Raw genomic sequence first — 19,593 nt, forward strand, 5'->3', positions numbered from 1 at the left:
TCGCAGGGTGCCCCTTTTTTTACCATAATTATACCAGGACAGCCCCTGCGAGGGTCAGCATGAAAAAAACACGTCTAATCTGGCGAAGTTTAGATCATTAGGCCCTAAGTTTTGGCCTCGTGTATAGAGAAATAAGGATTTTGTGCAAATATAAAGAGAAAATATGAGAGCTGCTCTCCCTGGTTGCTCAGCCTTTTGATTAGGCTGAGAGTTCAATTAATAGACTGCTATTTTATATACAAAATATAGCTAAAGGAGCATTTTCATATAGATGTATACTCTGCTGTTGTAATTATAAACACATTAAGAGAAGACTATTTGACATTACACTGTCCCTTTAATCTGATTTTAGCCAATTTGAAAGTTCACGTTTCTTCAGTTTTAGTTCAGTGGATAAGTATTCTTTACCCTGATGTTTTTATTTACTTCATGCCCCAGAAAGCACTGACCTTTTTCTCACACATCTTATTCCTCTATGGAACATAAGGTTCTGTAGTTTCTGCAACATCTCTATTTTAACCCTGTGCATAATATTTTCATATCGTGTTCATATCTAGCTTTCTTGTTTCACTTTTTCTGATTTTTCATCGAGACGTACAGTTTTGAAGACATTGTATTTGCGTGTTTCAGAGGTTGTTCATTTTTAGAAACTGTTTTGTTGCTCTGTCCTCGGGTCAGATTCTTTAAAGCTCTCTGGGCTTGTGAGATTCTAGAAGAAATCTCGCCAGTACTATGAAGAACCAGTTGTATTTCTATAAAGGCAGTGTTTACCTTGAGAACAGTGAAGGCAATGCTTACATTACAGTAGAAATCACAGGAAATCTTAATGTAAAGGACAAACAGTAGAATAGCATAATCAAAAAATACATAAAATGAGACAATGGAAAAGCACTTTGAATGTCAAAATGAATAGTAGTTTCTTTCTGACAAATGTCAGTTAGTTGCATTTTCCATCCTAATGCATCATGTGACAACCATAAGCCAATCACAAAATGCATAAATTTATATCCTGTGAATCTTGCACATGCTCAGTAAAAAGTGGGCATAAAAAGACTATGCACATTTAGATAATGGAAGTGAATTGGAAAGTTGTTTAAAATTGTCTGAATCATGAAAGTTTAATTTTGACCTGACTGTCCCTATAAAACCCCCCACATAAAACTAAATATTGAAATAAAAATATGCAATAATCACGTTAAAAATCATTACAAAATTGTTCTGCAAGAAAAAAATATGGAAAAATTTAATTTGTGTTAATATTGTTAAGGAAAGAAATGATTTAAGGTGCACAGCAGAAATCGTAATAAAGCTACACTGCTCATGCAAAAAAACACTGTAAAAATCATATTTGAAATGCAAAATTAAGAAAAAGCGTATTTTCCTTATTGTTAAATGAGTTTCCCCGCCTCTGCTAATGAGCTGAACAGGGATGGTCCATGTGCATGGCTGAAATTTCTCTACCAGGTCCAGAGTATTCTGTAACTATTTTCCCCCTTACAGTTTTAACTGTTTTTTTCTTGCAAACTGAAAGGTGCCAAATGTGCATATAAATACACAAAACATACCCCAATAGAAGCGCACCTGCATACGAAAATAGAGGTGATTGTAGGTTACTATACACTGAAAGCAGAGTAATCCGACTTGTACTGGCATCAGGATTTAATTTTTAAAGTGTTCCCCTGCTAACTTCTCTCTCCCCAGTGAAGCTTCCCTTTCAAGCGAGCTCTATTACTTTCTATGGGAGCCAATTCGCAATTTGCAGGTACAGACTTTTTTCTAGAATTCCCTGAGGGCAGCCCTGCGAGTGTCAGCATGGTTTTTCATGTCTGGCCCAGCAAAGTTTTAATAAAATCAGGCTCCTGGTGAGAGGAATGACGAGAAACCTCATCTACACAGGTTTGATGTAGCTAGAGCTCTTAAAGGGACCTGAAACACTTTCAGATTGTAATATTAAGTGTTAATGTTAGTATACTCCAAAATTGTATTACTATTCTTATTTATTTTGCTCCCTTTTCTTGTAATTTAAGCTGAAAATGTGGGTTTTCCACATCTGAGAATTGAAATATCACAATGTAGACTCCACAAGCCTAACCCTGCTACATATACTGTGTGTACCTCATTGCCTCAGCAAAGATAAAAAAAGGAAATTCAAAACAATGGATCAGTTGCTAACTAAATACCAAGCTTCGTCTGTGCCAGTCAAGTCAACACTAGCTCTTCAAAATATGGCAAGTGGCTGGTGAAGATTGATCACCTAGTATGTTTGTTTACTACATGACTGCAATTTTTTTTTTTTTAATTACAAGGTGTTTAATGTCCCTTTAAGTATTACATGGAAACTTTCTTTTACAATTTTTTGCTGTCCACAGGCAACACTCGGCCTCATTATAAATTCTGACTATTATTTTTCCCACCTCTTCTGTCCCTTTGTATATATTTATTTGAAAGTTTGTTTAAATAGTTAATATTTTATATATATTTACAGCTCAATACTCCACCAAATCCAGGAATTTGAGGAGGAAAGTGCATTGCAGTTTTTCAGGGTTTTTTTTTCTCCGAGAGACCAAATACTTCAGATTCAAAAATTTTCAAGAATGCAAGATGTTTCAGATTCTTGAAGTTTCCTGCATTTTCTGCACTCCAAATTTCTTATTTTGTCCTCCTTATTTTCAGTATTTTTTGTCTTTAAGAAATTTGGAGTGCAGAAAATCTGAAGAATCTGTAATATCTTGAATTATTTTTAAAATTTTGAAACTGAAATAGTCTCTCCAAAAAAAACCCTGAAGAATTGCGATGCACTTTTCTCCTCAAATTCCTGGATTTGGTGGAGTTTGAGCTGTAAATATATATAAAATATTAACCATTTAAAAAAACTATCCAAATAAATATATACAATTTAAGGGGGGGGGGGCGGAAGAGGTGGGAAAAATAATAGTCTCTATTGCTTTAATAAAATCTAGATTATGCCGTCATTTATTAGGATAAATTGAATTTTATTACAAGGACAAAGACTCACATTTTGCTAGTTTAAAGCATGTGATGGTGTGGAATTGAAGAAATAGGTAAAATATGAGTCTCTGTCCTTAGATCTCTCTACCACAGTATTAGGAAATACTACTGTAAAATGTCAGAGTGCACAGGGTACAAGCTGAGGATACAAAAAAGAAGAGTCTCTGGAAACAAAGGGGAAAAACAAATGAGTATAAACAGTAATCGTCAGCTAAGTAGTAAAAAACACCCTGATGAATCACAGCCCTCAATTGTGAGTGGCACAGAGTTACAGTTAAAGTCAAAATTAAACTTTCACAAATCAGACAGAACATGCAACTTAATAAAAAATGATTGTAATTTATATGTTATCAAATTTGCTTAGATCTTGGTATCCCTTTGTTGAAGAATAAACCTAGGAGCACTGTCATTGTTGCGCTGGACTGCAGAAGACACTTACATACTCCTGAGTTCATATGATCCCATCTCGGTTTACTCTTCAACAAAAGATACAGAATGAACAAAACAAATTTGATTATAAAAGTAAATTGGAAAGTTGTTGTTTTTTAAATTGCAGCCTCTACATGAACCACTAAAGTTTAAATTTTGACCTTTCTGACCCTTTAAGCACTGCACTGTAAAATATCTGCTTTAAAGGGACACTCAAGTCAAAATAAACTTTTATGATTCAGATATAACATGCAGTTTTAAGACACTTTCCAATTTACTTACATTGTCAATTTTTGCACAGTCTTTTTATATTTACACTTTCTGAGGAACAAGATCCTACTGAGCATGTGCACAAGCTCACAGGGTATACTTCTGTGATTGGCTGATGTCTGTCACATGATACAGGGGGCCGAAAAATGGGAGAAAAAATAAATTTGTCAGAATAAAAAATCTACTGCTTATTTAAAAGTCAGAGTAGATGTTAAATCATTTGTCTTTCTATTATGCACTTGTTAATTATGCAATTCTACTGCGTTAAGTGGTCCTTTAAACTGTCATTTTGTTAGCAAAATTTGCATTGTTTGAAATCCAGGAACATATTTCTTTAAAAACTGAGAATATTTATATTACTTCTTTGACGTGGCATTTAGGGACAGATATAAATGAGCCTCTGCACTAATAAAACAAATCACTAGAAGTTTACAGCTTTATGGATCTTGCAGGCTCCACTCCAGCTGGCGCAGCTGAAATGTTGCAGGGTCACTGTTTTGAACTCTGAGTAGAATATTTAGAGTTTTAAATGATTCACTTTAGTTTTTTTAATTTTCAGAGTTAAAGGGTCATTAAACACCTTTTGCGTATAAATCGTAATTTGTCCAACACTCCCTAAAAAGGCTGAAAAAGCAAAGTCTGTAACCTATGTGCTCCAAAGTGCTGCAAATTGCTGAAACCAACTATTTGATTTGCAGCACTTGCAGGTTATACTTCCTGGCTTCCTTGGGAACGTCCTTTTAAAATCCAGGAGAAGCAAGCAAAATAATGTTATATGTCAGCGAATGTATTACTGATTGATATGTTACACCCTTACTTGGTTTGCATGGAAGTAGTTCAGCCAACGCTCTATGTGGGTTGCATACCATCCTGGGACAAGGCACCGGTTCTGTAGGGCTCGTAGCTTTGGAGGTGCACTGGCACCAGCTGTGATCACTTCTTGAAAAGTATATTTTGTAGCCACAGGGTCATCGTGGGCCCTCTGATGCTGAGGAGGTAATCAAAGTAAAGTGTTAAAACATTTCTACAACCAATTAATACTGTAACATGAATCAGTAGAAAGGGTTGTTGCATGTATTTTATTTTGCAATAACCATTTAGATAACGTCTGCACTATTTCATGGTAGCATGAAAAGGAAAACATGGGAGCTGTCCACATCATGACTTTGAAATGTTTTCTAAATTTATAGGCTAACAGTGGCTCCGTAGCATATAAATGCATCCACAGATTTGAACTGATTCAAGAGAAATTACTGGTTCTCTGAAAACACATTTTGGTTTGTAATGAATTACTCTCTTATTTACTTTAACATATTTATTTATAGAAATAACATAATTTATTCCTACCTGATACATTCCTTTCTTTCTTGGTGGTGATAGTCCACAAAAATCCTTACTTGTGGGAAATTACCACCTGGCCACCAGGTGGAGGCAAAGACACCCAACAACAAAGTATCCCTCCTACTTCCCTTTCCTTCCCAGTAGGACGTAAAACGAAGGATAGGATGAAGGAGTAAGAAAGATAGTAGTGTAAAGAGCTGCAAACTAGAACTTCCGCCAACATGAAAAAAACATAATTTATGTAAGAACTTACCTGATAAATTCATTTCTTTCATATTAGCAAGAGTCCATGAGCTAGTGACGTATGGGATATACATTCCTACCAGGAGGGGCAAAGTTTCCCAAACCTTAAAATGCCTATAAATACACCCCTCACCACACCCACAATTCAGTTTAACGAATAGCCAAGAAGTGGGGTGATAAGAAAAAAGTGCGAAAGCATATAAAATAAGGAATTGGAATAATTGTGCTTTATACAAAAAAATCATAACCACCACAAAAAAGGGCGGGCCTCATGGACTCTTGCTAATATGAAAGAAATGAATTTATCAGGTAAGTTCTTACATAAATTATGTTTTCTTTCATGTAATTAGCAAGAGTCCATGAGCTAGTGACGTATGGGATAATGACTACCCAAGATGTGGATCTTTCCACACAAGAGTCACTAGAGAGGGAGGGATAAAATAAAGACAGCCAATTCCTGCTGAAAATAATCCACACCCAAAATAAAGTTTAATGAAAAACATAAGCAGAAGATTCAAACTGAAACCACTGCCAAAAGTACTTTTCTACCAAAAACTGCTTCAGAAGAAGAAAACACATCAAAATGGTAGAATTTAGAAAAAGTATGCAAAGAGGACCAAGTTGCTGCTTTGCAAATCTGATCAATCGAAGCTTCATTCCTAAACGCCCAGGAAGTATAAACTGACCTAGTAGAATGAACTGTAATCCTTAGAGGCGGAGTTTTACCCGACTCGACATAAGCATGATGAAATAAAGATTTCAACCAAGATGCCAAAGAAATGGCAGAAGCTTTCTGGCCTTTTCTAGAACCGGAAAAGATGACAAATAATACAAAGCTCTAACAGCATCCAAAGAATGCAATGATTTCTCCTAGAATTCATAGGATTAGGACATAAAGAAGGAACCACAATTTCTCTACTAAGGTTGTTAGAATTCACAACCTTAGGTAAAAAATTCAAAAGAAGTTCGCCGCACCGCCTCATCCTGATGAAAAATCAGAAAAGGAGACTCACAAGAAAGAGCAGATAATTCAGAGACTCTTCTGGCAGAAGAGATGGCCAAAAGAAACAAAACTTTCCAAGAAAGTAATATAACGACCAAAGAATGCATGGGTTCAAAAGGAGGAGCTTGAAAAGCCCCCAGAACCAAATTCAAACTCCAAGGAGGAGAAATTGACTTAATGACAGGTTTTATACGAACCAAAGCTTGTACAAAACAATGAAATATCAGGAAGATTAGCAATCCTTCTGTGAAAAAAGAACAGAAAGAGCAGAGATTTGTCCTTTCAAGGAACTTGCGGACAAACCTTTATCTAAACCATCCTGAAGAAACTGAAAAATTCTCGGTATTCAAAAAGAAAGCCAAGAAAAAATGATGAGAAAGACACTAAGAAATATAAGTCTTCCAGACTCTATAATATGTCTCACTAGATACAGATTTACGAGCCTGTCACATAGTATTAAACACAGAGTCAGAGAAACCTTCTTTGACCAAGAATCAAGCGTTCAAACTCTATACCTTAAAATTTAAGGATTTGAGATCCTGATGGAAAAAAAAAAAAAAGGACCTTGCGACAGAAAGTCTGGTCTTAACGGAAGAGTCCACAGCTGGCAAGAGGCCATCCGGACAAGATCCGCATACCAAAACCTGTGAGGCCATGCTGGAGCTACCAGCAGGACAAACGAGCATTCCTTAGAATCTTGGAGAATACTCTTGGAAGAAGAACTAGAGGCGGAAAGATATAGGCAGGATGATACTTCCAAGGAAGTGATAATGCATCCACTGCCCCCGCCCGAGGATCCCAGGATCTGGACAGATACCAGGGAAGTTTCTTGTTTAGATGAGAAGCCATCAGATCTATTTCTGGGAGTTCCCACATTTGAACAATCTGAAGAAATACCTCTGGGTGAAGAGACCATTCGCCCGGATGCAACGTTTGGCGACTGAGATAATCCGCTTCCCAATTGTCTATACCTGGGATATGAACCGCAGAGATTAGACAGGAGCTGGATTCCGCCCAAACCAAAATTCGAGATACTTCTTTCATAGCCAGAGGACTGTGAGTCCCTCCTTGATGATTGATGTATGCCACAGCTGTGACATTGTCTATCTGAAAACAAATGAACAACTCTCTCTTCAGAAGAGGCCAAGACTGAAGAGCTCTGAAAATTGCACGGAGTTCAAAAATATTGATCGGTAATCTCACCTCCTGAGATTCCCAAACCCCTTGTGCCGTCAGAGACCCCCACACAGCTCCCCAACCTGTAAGACTTGCATCTGTTGAGATTATAGTCCAGGTCGGAAGAACAAAGAAGCCCCCTGAACTAAACGATGGTGAACTGTCCACCATGTCAGAGAGTCGTATAATCGGTTTAAAGATATGAATTGAGATATCTTTGTGTAATCCCTGCACCACTGGTTCAGCATACAGAGCTGAAGAGGTCGCATGTGAAAACGAGCAAAGGAGATCGCATCCGATGCGGCAGTCCTAAGACCTAAAATTTCCCATGCATAAGGCTACCAAAGGGAATGATTGTGACTGAAGGTTTTGACAAGCTGATATCAATGTTACACTTCTCTTATCTGACAAGGACAGAGTCATAGACACTGAATCTATCTGGAAACCTAAAAAGGTTACCCTTGTCTGAGGAAACAATGAACTGATTGGTAAATTGATCCTCCAACCATGATCTTGAAGAAAAAACACAAGTCGATTCGTATGAGATTCTGCGAAAATGTGAAGACTGAGCAAGTACCAAGATATCGTCCAAAAAAGACGGAAGGGCACCGAGAACCTTTGAAAAAAATTCTTGGAGCTGACGCTAGGCCAAACGGTAGAGCCACAAAACTGGTAATGCTTGTCTAAAAAGAGAATCTCAGAAACTAAAAGTGATCTGGATGAATCGGAATATGCAGATATGCATCCTGTAAATCTATTGTAGACATATAATGCCCTTGCTAAACAAAAGGCAGGATAGTCCTACAGTTACCATCTTGAATGTTGGTATCCTTACATAACAAATCAATATAGATAGATCCGGAACTGGTCTGAAGGAATTGACCTTCTTTGGTACGATGAAGAGATAGAATAAAACCCCAGCCCCTGTTCCAGAACTGGAACTGGCATAATTACTCCAGCCAACTCTAGATCTGAAACACATTTCAGAAATGCTGAGCCTTTGCTGTGTTTACTGGGACACGGGAAAGAAAAAAATCTCTTTGCAGGAGGCCTTAACTTGAAGCCAATTCTGTACCTTAAAAGAAAACGTAAACTGCCCCATACCAGCTGAGCTGGAATGAGGGCCGCACCTTCATGGGTATTTAGGAGCTGGCTACAGGTTTCTATAAGGCTTGGATATATTCCAAACTGGAAATGGTTTCCAAACTGATACCGCTCCTGAGGATGAAGGATCAGGCTTTTGTTCCTTGTTGTGAGGAAAGGAACAAAAATGATTATTAGACCTAAATTTACCTTAGATTTTTTTATCCTTTGGTAAAAAAGTTCCCTTCCCTCCAGTAACAGTTGAGATAATAGAATCCAACTGAAAATCGAATAATTTATTACCCTGGAAAGAAAGGGAAAGCAAAGTTGACTTAGAAGACATATCAGTATTCCAAGTTTTAAGCCATAAAGCTTTTCTAGCTAAAATGGCTAAAGACATATACCTGACATCAACTCTAATGATATCAAAAGATGGTATCACAAATAAAATTATTAGCATGTTATAGAATAATAATAATGCTATAAAATTATGATCTGTTACTTGTTGCGCTAAAGCTTCTAACCAAAAAGTTGAAGCTGCAGCAACATCCGCTAAAAATATAGCAGGTCTAAGAAGATTACCTGAACATAAGTAAGCTTTTCTTAGAAAGGATTCAATCTTCCTATCTAAAGGATCCTTAAATGAAGTACTATCTGCCATAGGAATAGTAGTACGTTTAGCAGGAGTAGAGACAGCCACATTTAACCTTAGAGATTTTGTCCCAAAACTCTAATCTGTCAGATGGCACAGGATATAATTGCTTAAACGTTTAGAAGGAGTAAATGAATTACCCAAATTATTCCATTCCCTGGAAATTACTTCAGAAATAGCATCAGGGAGAGAAAACACTTCTGGAATAACTACAGGAGATTTAAAAACCTTATTTAAACGTTTAGATTTAGTATCAAGAGGACCAGAATCCTCTATTTCTAATGCAATTAATACTTCTTTAAGTAAAGAACGAATAAATTCCATCTTGAACAAATACAAAGATTTATCAGCATCAACCTCTGAGACAGAAACCTCTGAACCAGAAGAACCATTATCAGTATCAGAATGATGATGTTCATTTAAAAATTCATCTGAAAAAAGAGAAGTTTTAAAAGACTTTTATGTATACTAGAAGGAGAAATAACAGACATAGCCTTCTTAATGGATTTAAAAAATAAAATCTCTTATGTTATCAGGAACACTCTGAAAATTAGATGTTGACGGAACAGCAACAGGTAATGTAACAGTACTAAAGGAAATTTTATCTGCATTAATAAGTTTGACATGACATGCAATACAAACAACAGCTGGAGAAACAGATACCAAAAGTTTATAGCAGATACACTTAGCTTGGTAGCTCCAGCACTGGGCAGCGATTTTCCTGAAGTATCTTCTGACTCAGTTGCAACGTGGAACATCTTGCAATATGTAAAAGAAAAAACAACATATAAAGCAAAATTGATCAAATTCCTTAAATGACAGTTTCAGGAATGGGAAAAAAATGCCAGTGAACAAGCTTCTAAGCAACCAGAAGCAATAAATAATGAAACTTAAATAATGTGGAGACAAAAATGACGCCCATATTTTTTAGCGCCAAAAAAGACGCCCACATTATTTGGCGCCTAAATGCTTTTGGCGCCAAAAATGACGCCACATCCGGAACGCCGACATTTTTGACGCAAAAAAACGTCAAAAAATGACGCAACTTCCGGCGACACGTATGACGCCGGAAACAGAAAAAAAATTTTTGCGCCAAAAAAGTCCGCGCCAAGAATGACGCAATAAAATGAAGCATTTTCTGCTCCCGCGAGCCTAACAGCCCACAGGGAAAAAGTCAAAATTTTTAAGGTAAGAAAAAATTATTGAAACAAATGCATTTATCCCAAGTATGAAACTGACTGTCTGAAAATAAGGAATGTTGAACATCCTGAGTCAAGGCAAATAAATGTTTGAATACATATATTTAGAACTTTATAAATAAAGTGCCCAACCATAGCTTAGAGTGTCACAGAAAATAAGATTTACTTACCCCAGGACACTCATCTACATGTTGTAGAAAGCCAAACCAGTACTGAAACGAAAATCAGCAGAGGTAATGGTATATATATAAGAGTATATCGTCGATCTGAAAAGGGAGGTAAGAGATGAATCTCTACGACCGATAACAGAGAACCTATGAAATAGACCCCGTAGAAGGAGATCATTGCATTCAAATAGGCAATACTCTCCTCACATCCCTCTGACATTCACTGCACGCTGAGAGGAAAACCGGGCTCCAACCTGCTGCGGAGCGCATATCAACGTAGAATCTAGCACAAACTTACTTCACCACCTCCATAGGAGGCAAAGTTTGTAAAACTGAATTGTGGGTGTGGTGAGGGGTGTATTTATAGGCATTTTAAGGTTTGGGAAACTTTGCCCCTCCTGGTAGGAATGTATATCCCATACGTCACTAGCTCATGGACTCTTGCTAATTACATGAAAGAAACTAAATTTATGCTTAATCTATTTTGGACCCCACAAATAGGTTGGAGTAAAACCCTAGACCCCGTTCTGGTAATGGAACTGGAACAATCACTCCCAGGGAGGAGAGGTCCTGCACACATTTCAAGAATGCCTCTCTCTGTATCCGGTCTGCAGATAATCTTAAGAGGTGGAACCTGCCCCTAGGAAGAAAAGTCTTGAATTCCAGTTTGTAATAAATAACAGCATGTTGCGCCCTCGCAAGCCTAGATTTGTCCGCAAAATTAAGGAAAAACAAGTCAAATTGGAAAAAAAGACTAAACCCCAGGTAGGAAAATATTAAAAAATAACTTCCTAAAACATGATTCCCATACTGAAACTGTTAGACTGCAAAGGGAAATACATATGGACCTGATTTATGGCAAATATAAGTAAAGGGTTAACATTTGTTACAAACTACAGTGCCCAGTTTCCCGAAATTACCAATATAATAAAAAAGCATTTTCCCATTCTGGCAGCGGATGACAAATTGATCAATGTTGTCAAAAAGGGAGTTAGGTGCAGTTCAAGGAAGTGTCCTACTTTGGGGTCCTTGCTGTCTCCAACTGAACTTAAGTCCCAAACAAAACCTAGTAGTACCTGGTTGACTAGCAGAGGCATGTATAACTGTGGTCACAGAAAATGCAAGCCCTGCGAATATTTAGAAAAAACTAAGTCATTTAAGTCCCAGGTGACAGGAGAGGTCTTTCAGATAAACACCTGTATGAATTGTATGACAGAGAGTGTCATATATATGCTCACATGTCAAAAATGTAAAGTTCAGTATATTGGTCTCACTTCAAGGGACATTAAGACAAGAATAAGGGAGCATATATCCACAATCTCCAGAGGTAAATCCCAAACCCCCCTGGTTAAACACTTCACTGAGAGACACAATGGAGAAATAAACACATTAAGGTGGTGTGCTATAGAGGAAGTAAAAGTCCCTAAAAGGGGAGGTAATTTAGATAAACTCTTAGCAAGAAGGGAGATGTTCTGGATTTTGAGACTCAGAACAAGACTCCCTGAGGGTCTCAATTCCAGGTATGATATTATCAACTATTGGGAATGATCTACCCCTATCATTCAATTCCAAGGGTTACATTACCCCATATACACCATTCATGCACTCATATTCATTATGATTACCCCAACATAGTTGCTAATTTATTTCTCTTTGTATCTCTAACAAAGTGTAGTTACATAAATAGGTTCTCTGACAAGTAGCATACATGTTAGATTAGCTTCTAGAAAAGGGTGAGGAATAGATATTAGGGAAACAATATACACATAACATGTCTGTGGTTTCCCACAGTCAATCGGATCAAGTGTGGAGACAACCCCAAGGAAAGATATTAAGAAGGTTATATAGACTAAATAAGTACAAGTAACATTTCCCACCCACACTAAGAGTGTATAACAGCATGTCTTCTCAAGAAAAGTTGAGCCAATGTAATTCACTATAATTAATATTTTTGTATTCAAGAGGCCAAACAATATCTCTCCTATATCATTAGGGTATTAAGTAGATTTTCTTCAGGAGTTTAAGCTATAGATAGATCTGTTCCAATGTGTTTCATCTGGCATATCCCTTATTATCACACATTATGTATAAAGCACAATTCTCGAATATAAGTACGAGTAGCTAAACAATAACAGATAGAAGTAGTTACTGAAAGAGTGATAGGGTTAAGTACACAGCTGTAGGTGTTTAGCATTACCTGGGCATTAGAAGGAGGAATAGCGCATAATGTTTTTAACCAATTAGAAAAGATTCAGGTGTTCTTAAAGGCAGGGAACTCAGACACACAACAGGCTATGATTACGGCTAACAGCCGAAACGCGTAAGCCCGTGTGCTGCGCTCTTTCCCCATACAAGTGGCTAGGCTGTCACATATTACTATTTTTGAATTTTTAAAAATATTCAATAAATCATCAAATTTTTATGGAGTGTGGTTTTGTCTCTTTTCTTTGAAATATAAGTAAATACATATATTTAAAACTTTATATTAATACATAAAGCGCCAAACATAGCTGAGAGTGTCTTAAACAATGATACATACTTACGGAAAGACACCCATCCACATATAGCAGACAGCCAAACCAGTACTGAAAACTCAGCAGATGTAATGGTATAAGAGTATATCGTCGATCTGAAAAGGGAGGAAGCAGATGAATCCCTACGACTGATAACAGTGAACCCTTGAAAAGATTTCCTGTGAGTGAAACCATAAAAATCAACAGGCGATACGGTCTTCACATCCCTCTGACAAACACTGTACTCAGAGAAATTGTGCTTCAAAATGCTTAGAAGCTCTTATCATAGAAAAAATCAAGCACAAACTTACGTCACCACCTCTATAGGAGGCAAAGTTTGTAAAAACTAAGGTGTGTGTGTGTGTGTGTGTGTGTGTGTGTGGTGGGAGGTGTATTTATAAGCATTTTGAGGTTTGGGAAACTTTACCCCTCCTGGTAGGATTGTATATCCCATACGTCACTAGCTCATGGACTCTTGCCATTTACATGAAATAAATATGTAATGCAAAGATCAGCAGTAGCAGAGCAGTCCGCTACACTTTACTCTTGGGTTAGAGGTCTCAACATTAATTAAGAATTATTACCACTGCTCCTAACTACCCCTCAGACAAACCACACCTCAGTTCACTGATGCACCGACCTTCACCGGAATGATTCAGCAATAAGGCTATCTACGATCTTTCTGAGGCCACTGCTCAGCGTCACTCTGGAGACACATGCCAATCAAGTGGGTGGATTAGGCACAAGGTGCGAAAAACGGAAAAACTGATACACTGCGTATCAGGCAACGGAGGCGGAGCCAAGCGTATCTCCTCTAGCGCTTTCTGACTAAACACACGCCACCCTGTAAAATAGTGCAGCAATTCCCTGTAGGGTTCCTTGCATCTCTCACCGAAATGTACATTGAGCCACTGATTCAGCAACAACAAATGGAACTATGTAGAATACACAACTCCCAGCTTGAAAATATTTTCCCCAGTGTCAAGAAAACCACACAGCTAATTTAGGCCCTTTCATCTCACGGAGAGAAAGGGTAGTCTCACACACATACACACTGTGCCTGCAACATGCCCCAATGTAGCCCTGAACTCAGGGCTAACTAAGTGCCATAAAAAGAAGCAAGATCCCACATAAGGAAGTGCAATTATTCTCCCCCCCCTGGAAGAAAACAAACACTTACCTGCTCCGCTGTCCAGCATGAAGACAGTCACAAGGCATGAGGGAACACAGTTCCCCACAGAGACCTTAAACAAAAAAAGAAAAAAAAGAGTATCCAACCCTCGCTTTCTATAATCGGGCAGCAACTGTTGGGAAAACGTAGCAAATACCACTTTGCAAGTTCTCAATTGCTTCAAAGCCACCACTGCCTGACTGCAAGGACTAACATGGGATACGGCTATACCCCAAAACTTGCTTGCGGTTCAATAAAGCTTGCTTGTAGCGATAATCTTACTCTTATCTTTCAGACACCTAACTTTACTTCCTCCATGCATGAAAGGCAAAGAGAATGACTGGGGGTTATGGGTAAGAGAGTGATACTTAACAGTTTTACTGTGGTGCTCTTTGCCTCCTCCTGCTGACCAGGAGTGATATTCCCAACAGTGAATCCCGTGGACTCACCATATCTTAGGAAGAAATAGGGCAGGTTTGTGGTCTATCACCACCAAGAAATAAAGGAATTTATCAGGTAAGAATAAATTATGTTTACTTTCTAAGGTTGCAATAGTCCACAAAAATCCTTTCTTGTGGGAACTTATACCCAAACTGTGGAGTCCACAAAGGAAAATGGGTGGCAAAGAAGGAAAGGCAGAAACCTATTACAGGAAACCCTGCCTAAAGGGCAGCAACCTCCGCCGAGGCAAACATCTCAAAATGATAAAGCATTGAGAAAGTATGTCAACGGCACCAAACGGCAACCTTGCAATTGTGCTCAACTAATACCACAATCTTGAAAAACCAAAAGGAGAGAATGAGTTCAATGAGCTGTAATACAAAAGGGCGACGATTGTTCCTCATCTATGAAGCTACAAGAAACAAACTCTTCAATTAAGAAGCAAAAGGAACATAAGCTTTTGACACTTACAATAACCATAAGATGCAACAAGCAAGAAAGAAGACTGTCCAAATGTTTTAGTATCCCTTAAATAAAAGGAGAGAGTAACAACCAGCCCACATCCCTAATACTAACTGAGAAAACTCTGTAGGTAGCAAACCAAAGTCCATAAAACTGCATTGTGTTGATGAAACACCAGACACTAAAGAAAGCGGGAGAGTCTAAGATGCACACACTCTCCTAACCAAAGAAAACTTCTGTCTTTGCCAGAGTACTGTACCAAACTGATGAACAAAATAGGTAACCCCAGATATAATGCCTAACTAAGAAAGAAAGAAAATAACTGATTTGAGAAGAGGTCAAGAGGGAAACTGAACATCAGGAGTTTCCAAACATGTATTGGTAAGCCTTGCCCCCAGAGACGAACAAACTCCCTGTGAACATCGAACACCCTAGACTGCCTGACAAGTTGATATCCATGAGCCACAACGGATGGTGTGGAAACCATCCCCTGAAACACTGTAAAGGAAATTTTCATCAAGTGATAGACTGTCTGACTAACAGAACAAAATGCCATCACCGGAACAGGTTGGAGTGATCCTCATTCCACTGCCTTCGCATGCACAGAGTCAGTGGACACAAAAGAAACCATGCAAATGTAATGGCATTAGGTGCTGTAACCATCGGAGCAACTACCTCTTTACACTAGGCTACGGTAACTGAGATATGGATTTTAAACTCAGGCAAGTAGAATATAATGTGAGAAGGTGTTGGACTGTCAAGAAGATCCTCATGGAGGCTTAATCTATGATGATCCCCAAAAGGGACACACTTGTAAGCGAAGAACAAACTCTTGGACACATATAGTCTACAGCAATGGCTTCCTTCATTATGTCTTAGGAAAAGGAATAATTACTCCCATGACCTCCAGATTCTGCACACATGGAAGGGATGTCTTCCATTCTTCTGACACATGAAGCAAAGGAACTTCTTAAAGAGGACTCAACCAAAAACTTGTCCTGTACCCCTGAGGACTGATATAGGCCTTCTGAATAAACTGAACCTGTCCACATGCAGATTTAGCGATGGAGGGAGACCTTTTAATTTGCTTGGACATATTCCAGACTGGCTTACGTTCTAAGGCGATCATGAGGAATGATTTTTTTTTTTTTTTTTTTAAAAACCTTATCCACAGAAGGTCTCTGAATTGCCAAGGTAAACAAACTTCCTAAAGAAAAGTATGTGAACGCTCCAACTAAAGGAAGACAATTCACCCTCAGAAAGTGAAGAAGAATTGACAGAACCAGATAACTAAACTTGGTTAATAGCCGCAGAAAATAGGAACCGCATTAGTAATTTGAAGAAACATGCTTACGTTTATGCTTACGTGAAAACAACATAACCGCCACAACCTTAGAATAGTGGACTTAGAACTCCTTAATACCACCTAGCAGTATACACTGGTGAGGTGAAATAATCGTACAAAATTGAGACTGCAAAACAGAACTTAAAAAGTTTAGCAGAATAACAAAAAGTAACCATTATTCAAAGTATGCATCTATGAATAAAATGAAGCCTGTGATCTACCATCTAATGGGTCCAATCCAACAGAGACAAATTCAGTCTGTTCCATAGTAATCCTAAGAAAGTGGAAGAAAACACAATTTTAAAAATGCTTACCATTGGAAGCTCTGAACCACACATGCACAGCATAGATAACTGTAGCTCAAAACTATGGAATATCATGTAAAATACTCTCAGAAGGAGAGTTATATAATTGCATGACTAGGCTTAACAGTAGAATACAACAGGCAAACTATTGAAGTATCATCTTCCAAGAAAAAGTATACCAATGCACAACAATGTATAACCGTAGAACAAGATATGGGATACTGTAGAATTCTCTCACATGTAAAGTTATACTATTGCACGGCAATGAATAAACAGTAGTACAAGAAATGGAAAATAATGTAGTATACTCCCACAAATATAAGTATAATATTGCACAGCAATAAATAACAGTAGTTCAAGATATGGTAATTACTGTATGATCCACTAACAAGTACATTTACACTATTGCATGGCAATTAATAACAGAAGTACAAGATACTGAAGATACTGTAGTATCCACTCACAAGCAAAAGTATACTATTACACAACAATAAATAACAGTAGTAAAAATGGAAAATACTGTAGTATCCTCTCTAGAGAGTAAAAGTATACTATTGTACAGCAATATATAACAGTAGTACTAGGTTGGAAATACTGTAGTATCCTCTCACAAGTAAAGGTATACTATGTACAGTAATTTACAATAGCAAAATACTGTAGCATCCCCTCACAAGACCATGTATACCAATTACACAGCAATAAATAAACAGACACTGAATTTAACCATAGGACCCATCTAGTGAGGACAGATAAGGCTGTATCTTTTGCATTAAGGTGAATAAACTGAACTAATGCATCAGTAATAAAGTATAGGATATATAGGATGACAGATTATGTTCTTGCAAACAAGCTATACCCACAGCTAGAAGAAACAAGAACCAAATCATAAGCGCACTGACATATGTGGTGTCTTCCAAAGGAATTGTGGTCCCTATAGTCAAAGAAGAGATAGCTCTGTCCCCCATTAGGAATGGCCTATCAAAGTTCCAACTTACTATTTGGAACAGACCTTTAAATTTAGCCGACAGAGTAAACAGAAACACCAGGCTTGTTCCACTCCTTGACTAACTCTTGGGACAGGAAAAATCTAGACTAATTTAGCGGAAGGTTTAAAGATAATATCAAATTACCTTGCCAACCCTTCCTCAACAAGTTAGGGTCCTGATACCATAGAAAATTGCAAATACCCTGGCCTTAAAGCATGGGCCATAGTAGTAAAACCCTCAGAAAACAGCAAAAGAGCTGGAATGTTATTGCAGTCCCAGCGGGGTTAGTCACAGAAGGAGTAGAGAATATTGCATGTCTGTGGTATATTATCTCAGTACAGTCTAGAAAGTTGCTGAAACCCCTGTCATTTACAGTAAGAACCAATGAGACACTATAGCTAACTCGACCTTCTAGGTGGATATGGCTTATAGCACAAGCATTTTATATCTGTAAATTCCAAATGCATAATTTGTACAATCCAATTAGTAGTCTGTTCTTAAAAAGACCTTCTCTCCTGTGTTCCCTATTAGGGAGCTACATTGCAGGATACAGAGTAATACAAAAGTGAACCTAAGGGGTGCACCAAGCATACATAGAATAGTAAATTGCACAACACTAGTCAAAAAGATATAAATAAAACACACACTAGTAACCTTACTAAGAAATTTAGTGTGTTGTGTAAAGGAGCTAAGAAAACAGCAGTGTAGTAAATATAAGAAATGTTTCGTTTAAAAAAATGATGCGACTACTCATTCAGTATAATGCTAAATCAACAGCCACCCTGTAAGTCTGAGAGGAAGATGGCGGATAGTGCACCTAAAGAGCAGTGAAGCGGTAAATTCTTAACCCTACTCTTTGGAATACCTCTGGGGTGCGCTCTGTCCTGCATACCTAATCTAGAAGCCCAGCACCTTCTGGGCACTCTTACCACCTTCAATTAGGGTAAGGAACACTAAAATTGGCGGACGCTATTAGGAGCTTATAAGTAAAAAGATTTCCCCTAAGCGCAGCTTTTTAAAAAAGTACCAAATTCTTTATTTCTTCATTTAAAAAAACGGGAGAAACATCCAAATAGTTAATAAAAAGAGATAATAATAGGAATGGTCTAACATGTTTCGGCTATGACATGTTTTCGTATTCATAGACTTTGATACTTTTTTTAAAAAAGCTGCGCTTGGAATTTTTTTTTGCTTATATGGAACTTTCATTAGGGCATAGAGGAGCCCTTCTAACATTTCTCTACCTGCAGCTGTTTGAGTAACCACTATAGGAGCCTTCGTTATTCACAGCCCGGGGATACGTAGAGGGACGTCACGTCCACTGTACAGATTCCACAAACGGATAGTCCGGTGAGGAGAAGGATAGGGGATCGCAGTAACTATGTGGTTGTGTATCCCTTGGATCCTGGGCTAAGGAGAAGACACCCCAACCATTTCTGGTATAAGGTATGAGGGGGGTTACCGTGTAACAAGTGGAACGGAAGATTTAAGTTAAAGAGTGATTGGCAGTCCGTATCTGATAACAGGGACTGGTTAAAGTGATTGAAAGCCTTGGTTTTGCTCCTTTTACGCCCTACAAAGCACCTTCAATGTGTCTATGCTATTAGGAGCTGCAGTTTAAAAGGGCCAATATAGTAAAATCACAAAGTGGAGAACATATTGTGATAAAAACACATTATACAAGAAGTTCTGTAAGCCCCTAAACATTAAAGGCAACTGATAAGTAAATGACATGAAGCAGCTTGATAGAAGAGAAAACAGTCTACACCGGAGAGACGAATATGAACCACAGTCATAG

General features: G+C 37.9%; 1 protein-coding gene across 3 annotated transcripts in view; it reads right to left on the reverse strand.

The window, feature by feature from the left end:
• The window catches only part of NDST1 (N-deacetylase and N-sulfotransferase 1), a 217,734-nt gene that overhangs the window by 20,743 nt on the left and 177,398 nt on the right, over window positions 1-19,593 (reverse strand). For all 3 annotated transcript variants that reach the window (XM_053718660.1, XM_053718662.1, XM_053718661.1), the window contains exon 12: window positions 4,526-4,696. In XM_053718660.1, coding sequence (XP_053574635.1) covers window positions 4,526-4,696 — 171 coding nt within the window. The remainder of the gene's footprint in view (window positions 1-4,525; window positions 4,697-19,593) is intronic.

The sequence above is a fragment of the Bombina bombina genome, chromosome 6 (genome assembly GCF_027579735.1).
Source record: "Bombina bombina isolate aBomBom1 chromosome 6, aBomBom1.pri, whole genome shotgun sequence".
NCBI classification, from domain to species: Eukaryota; Metazoa; Chordata; class Amphibia; order Anura; family Bombinatoridae; genus Bombina; species Bombina bombina.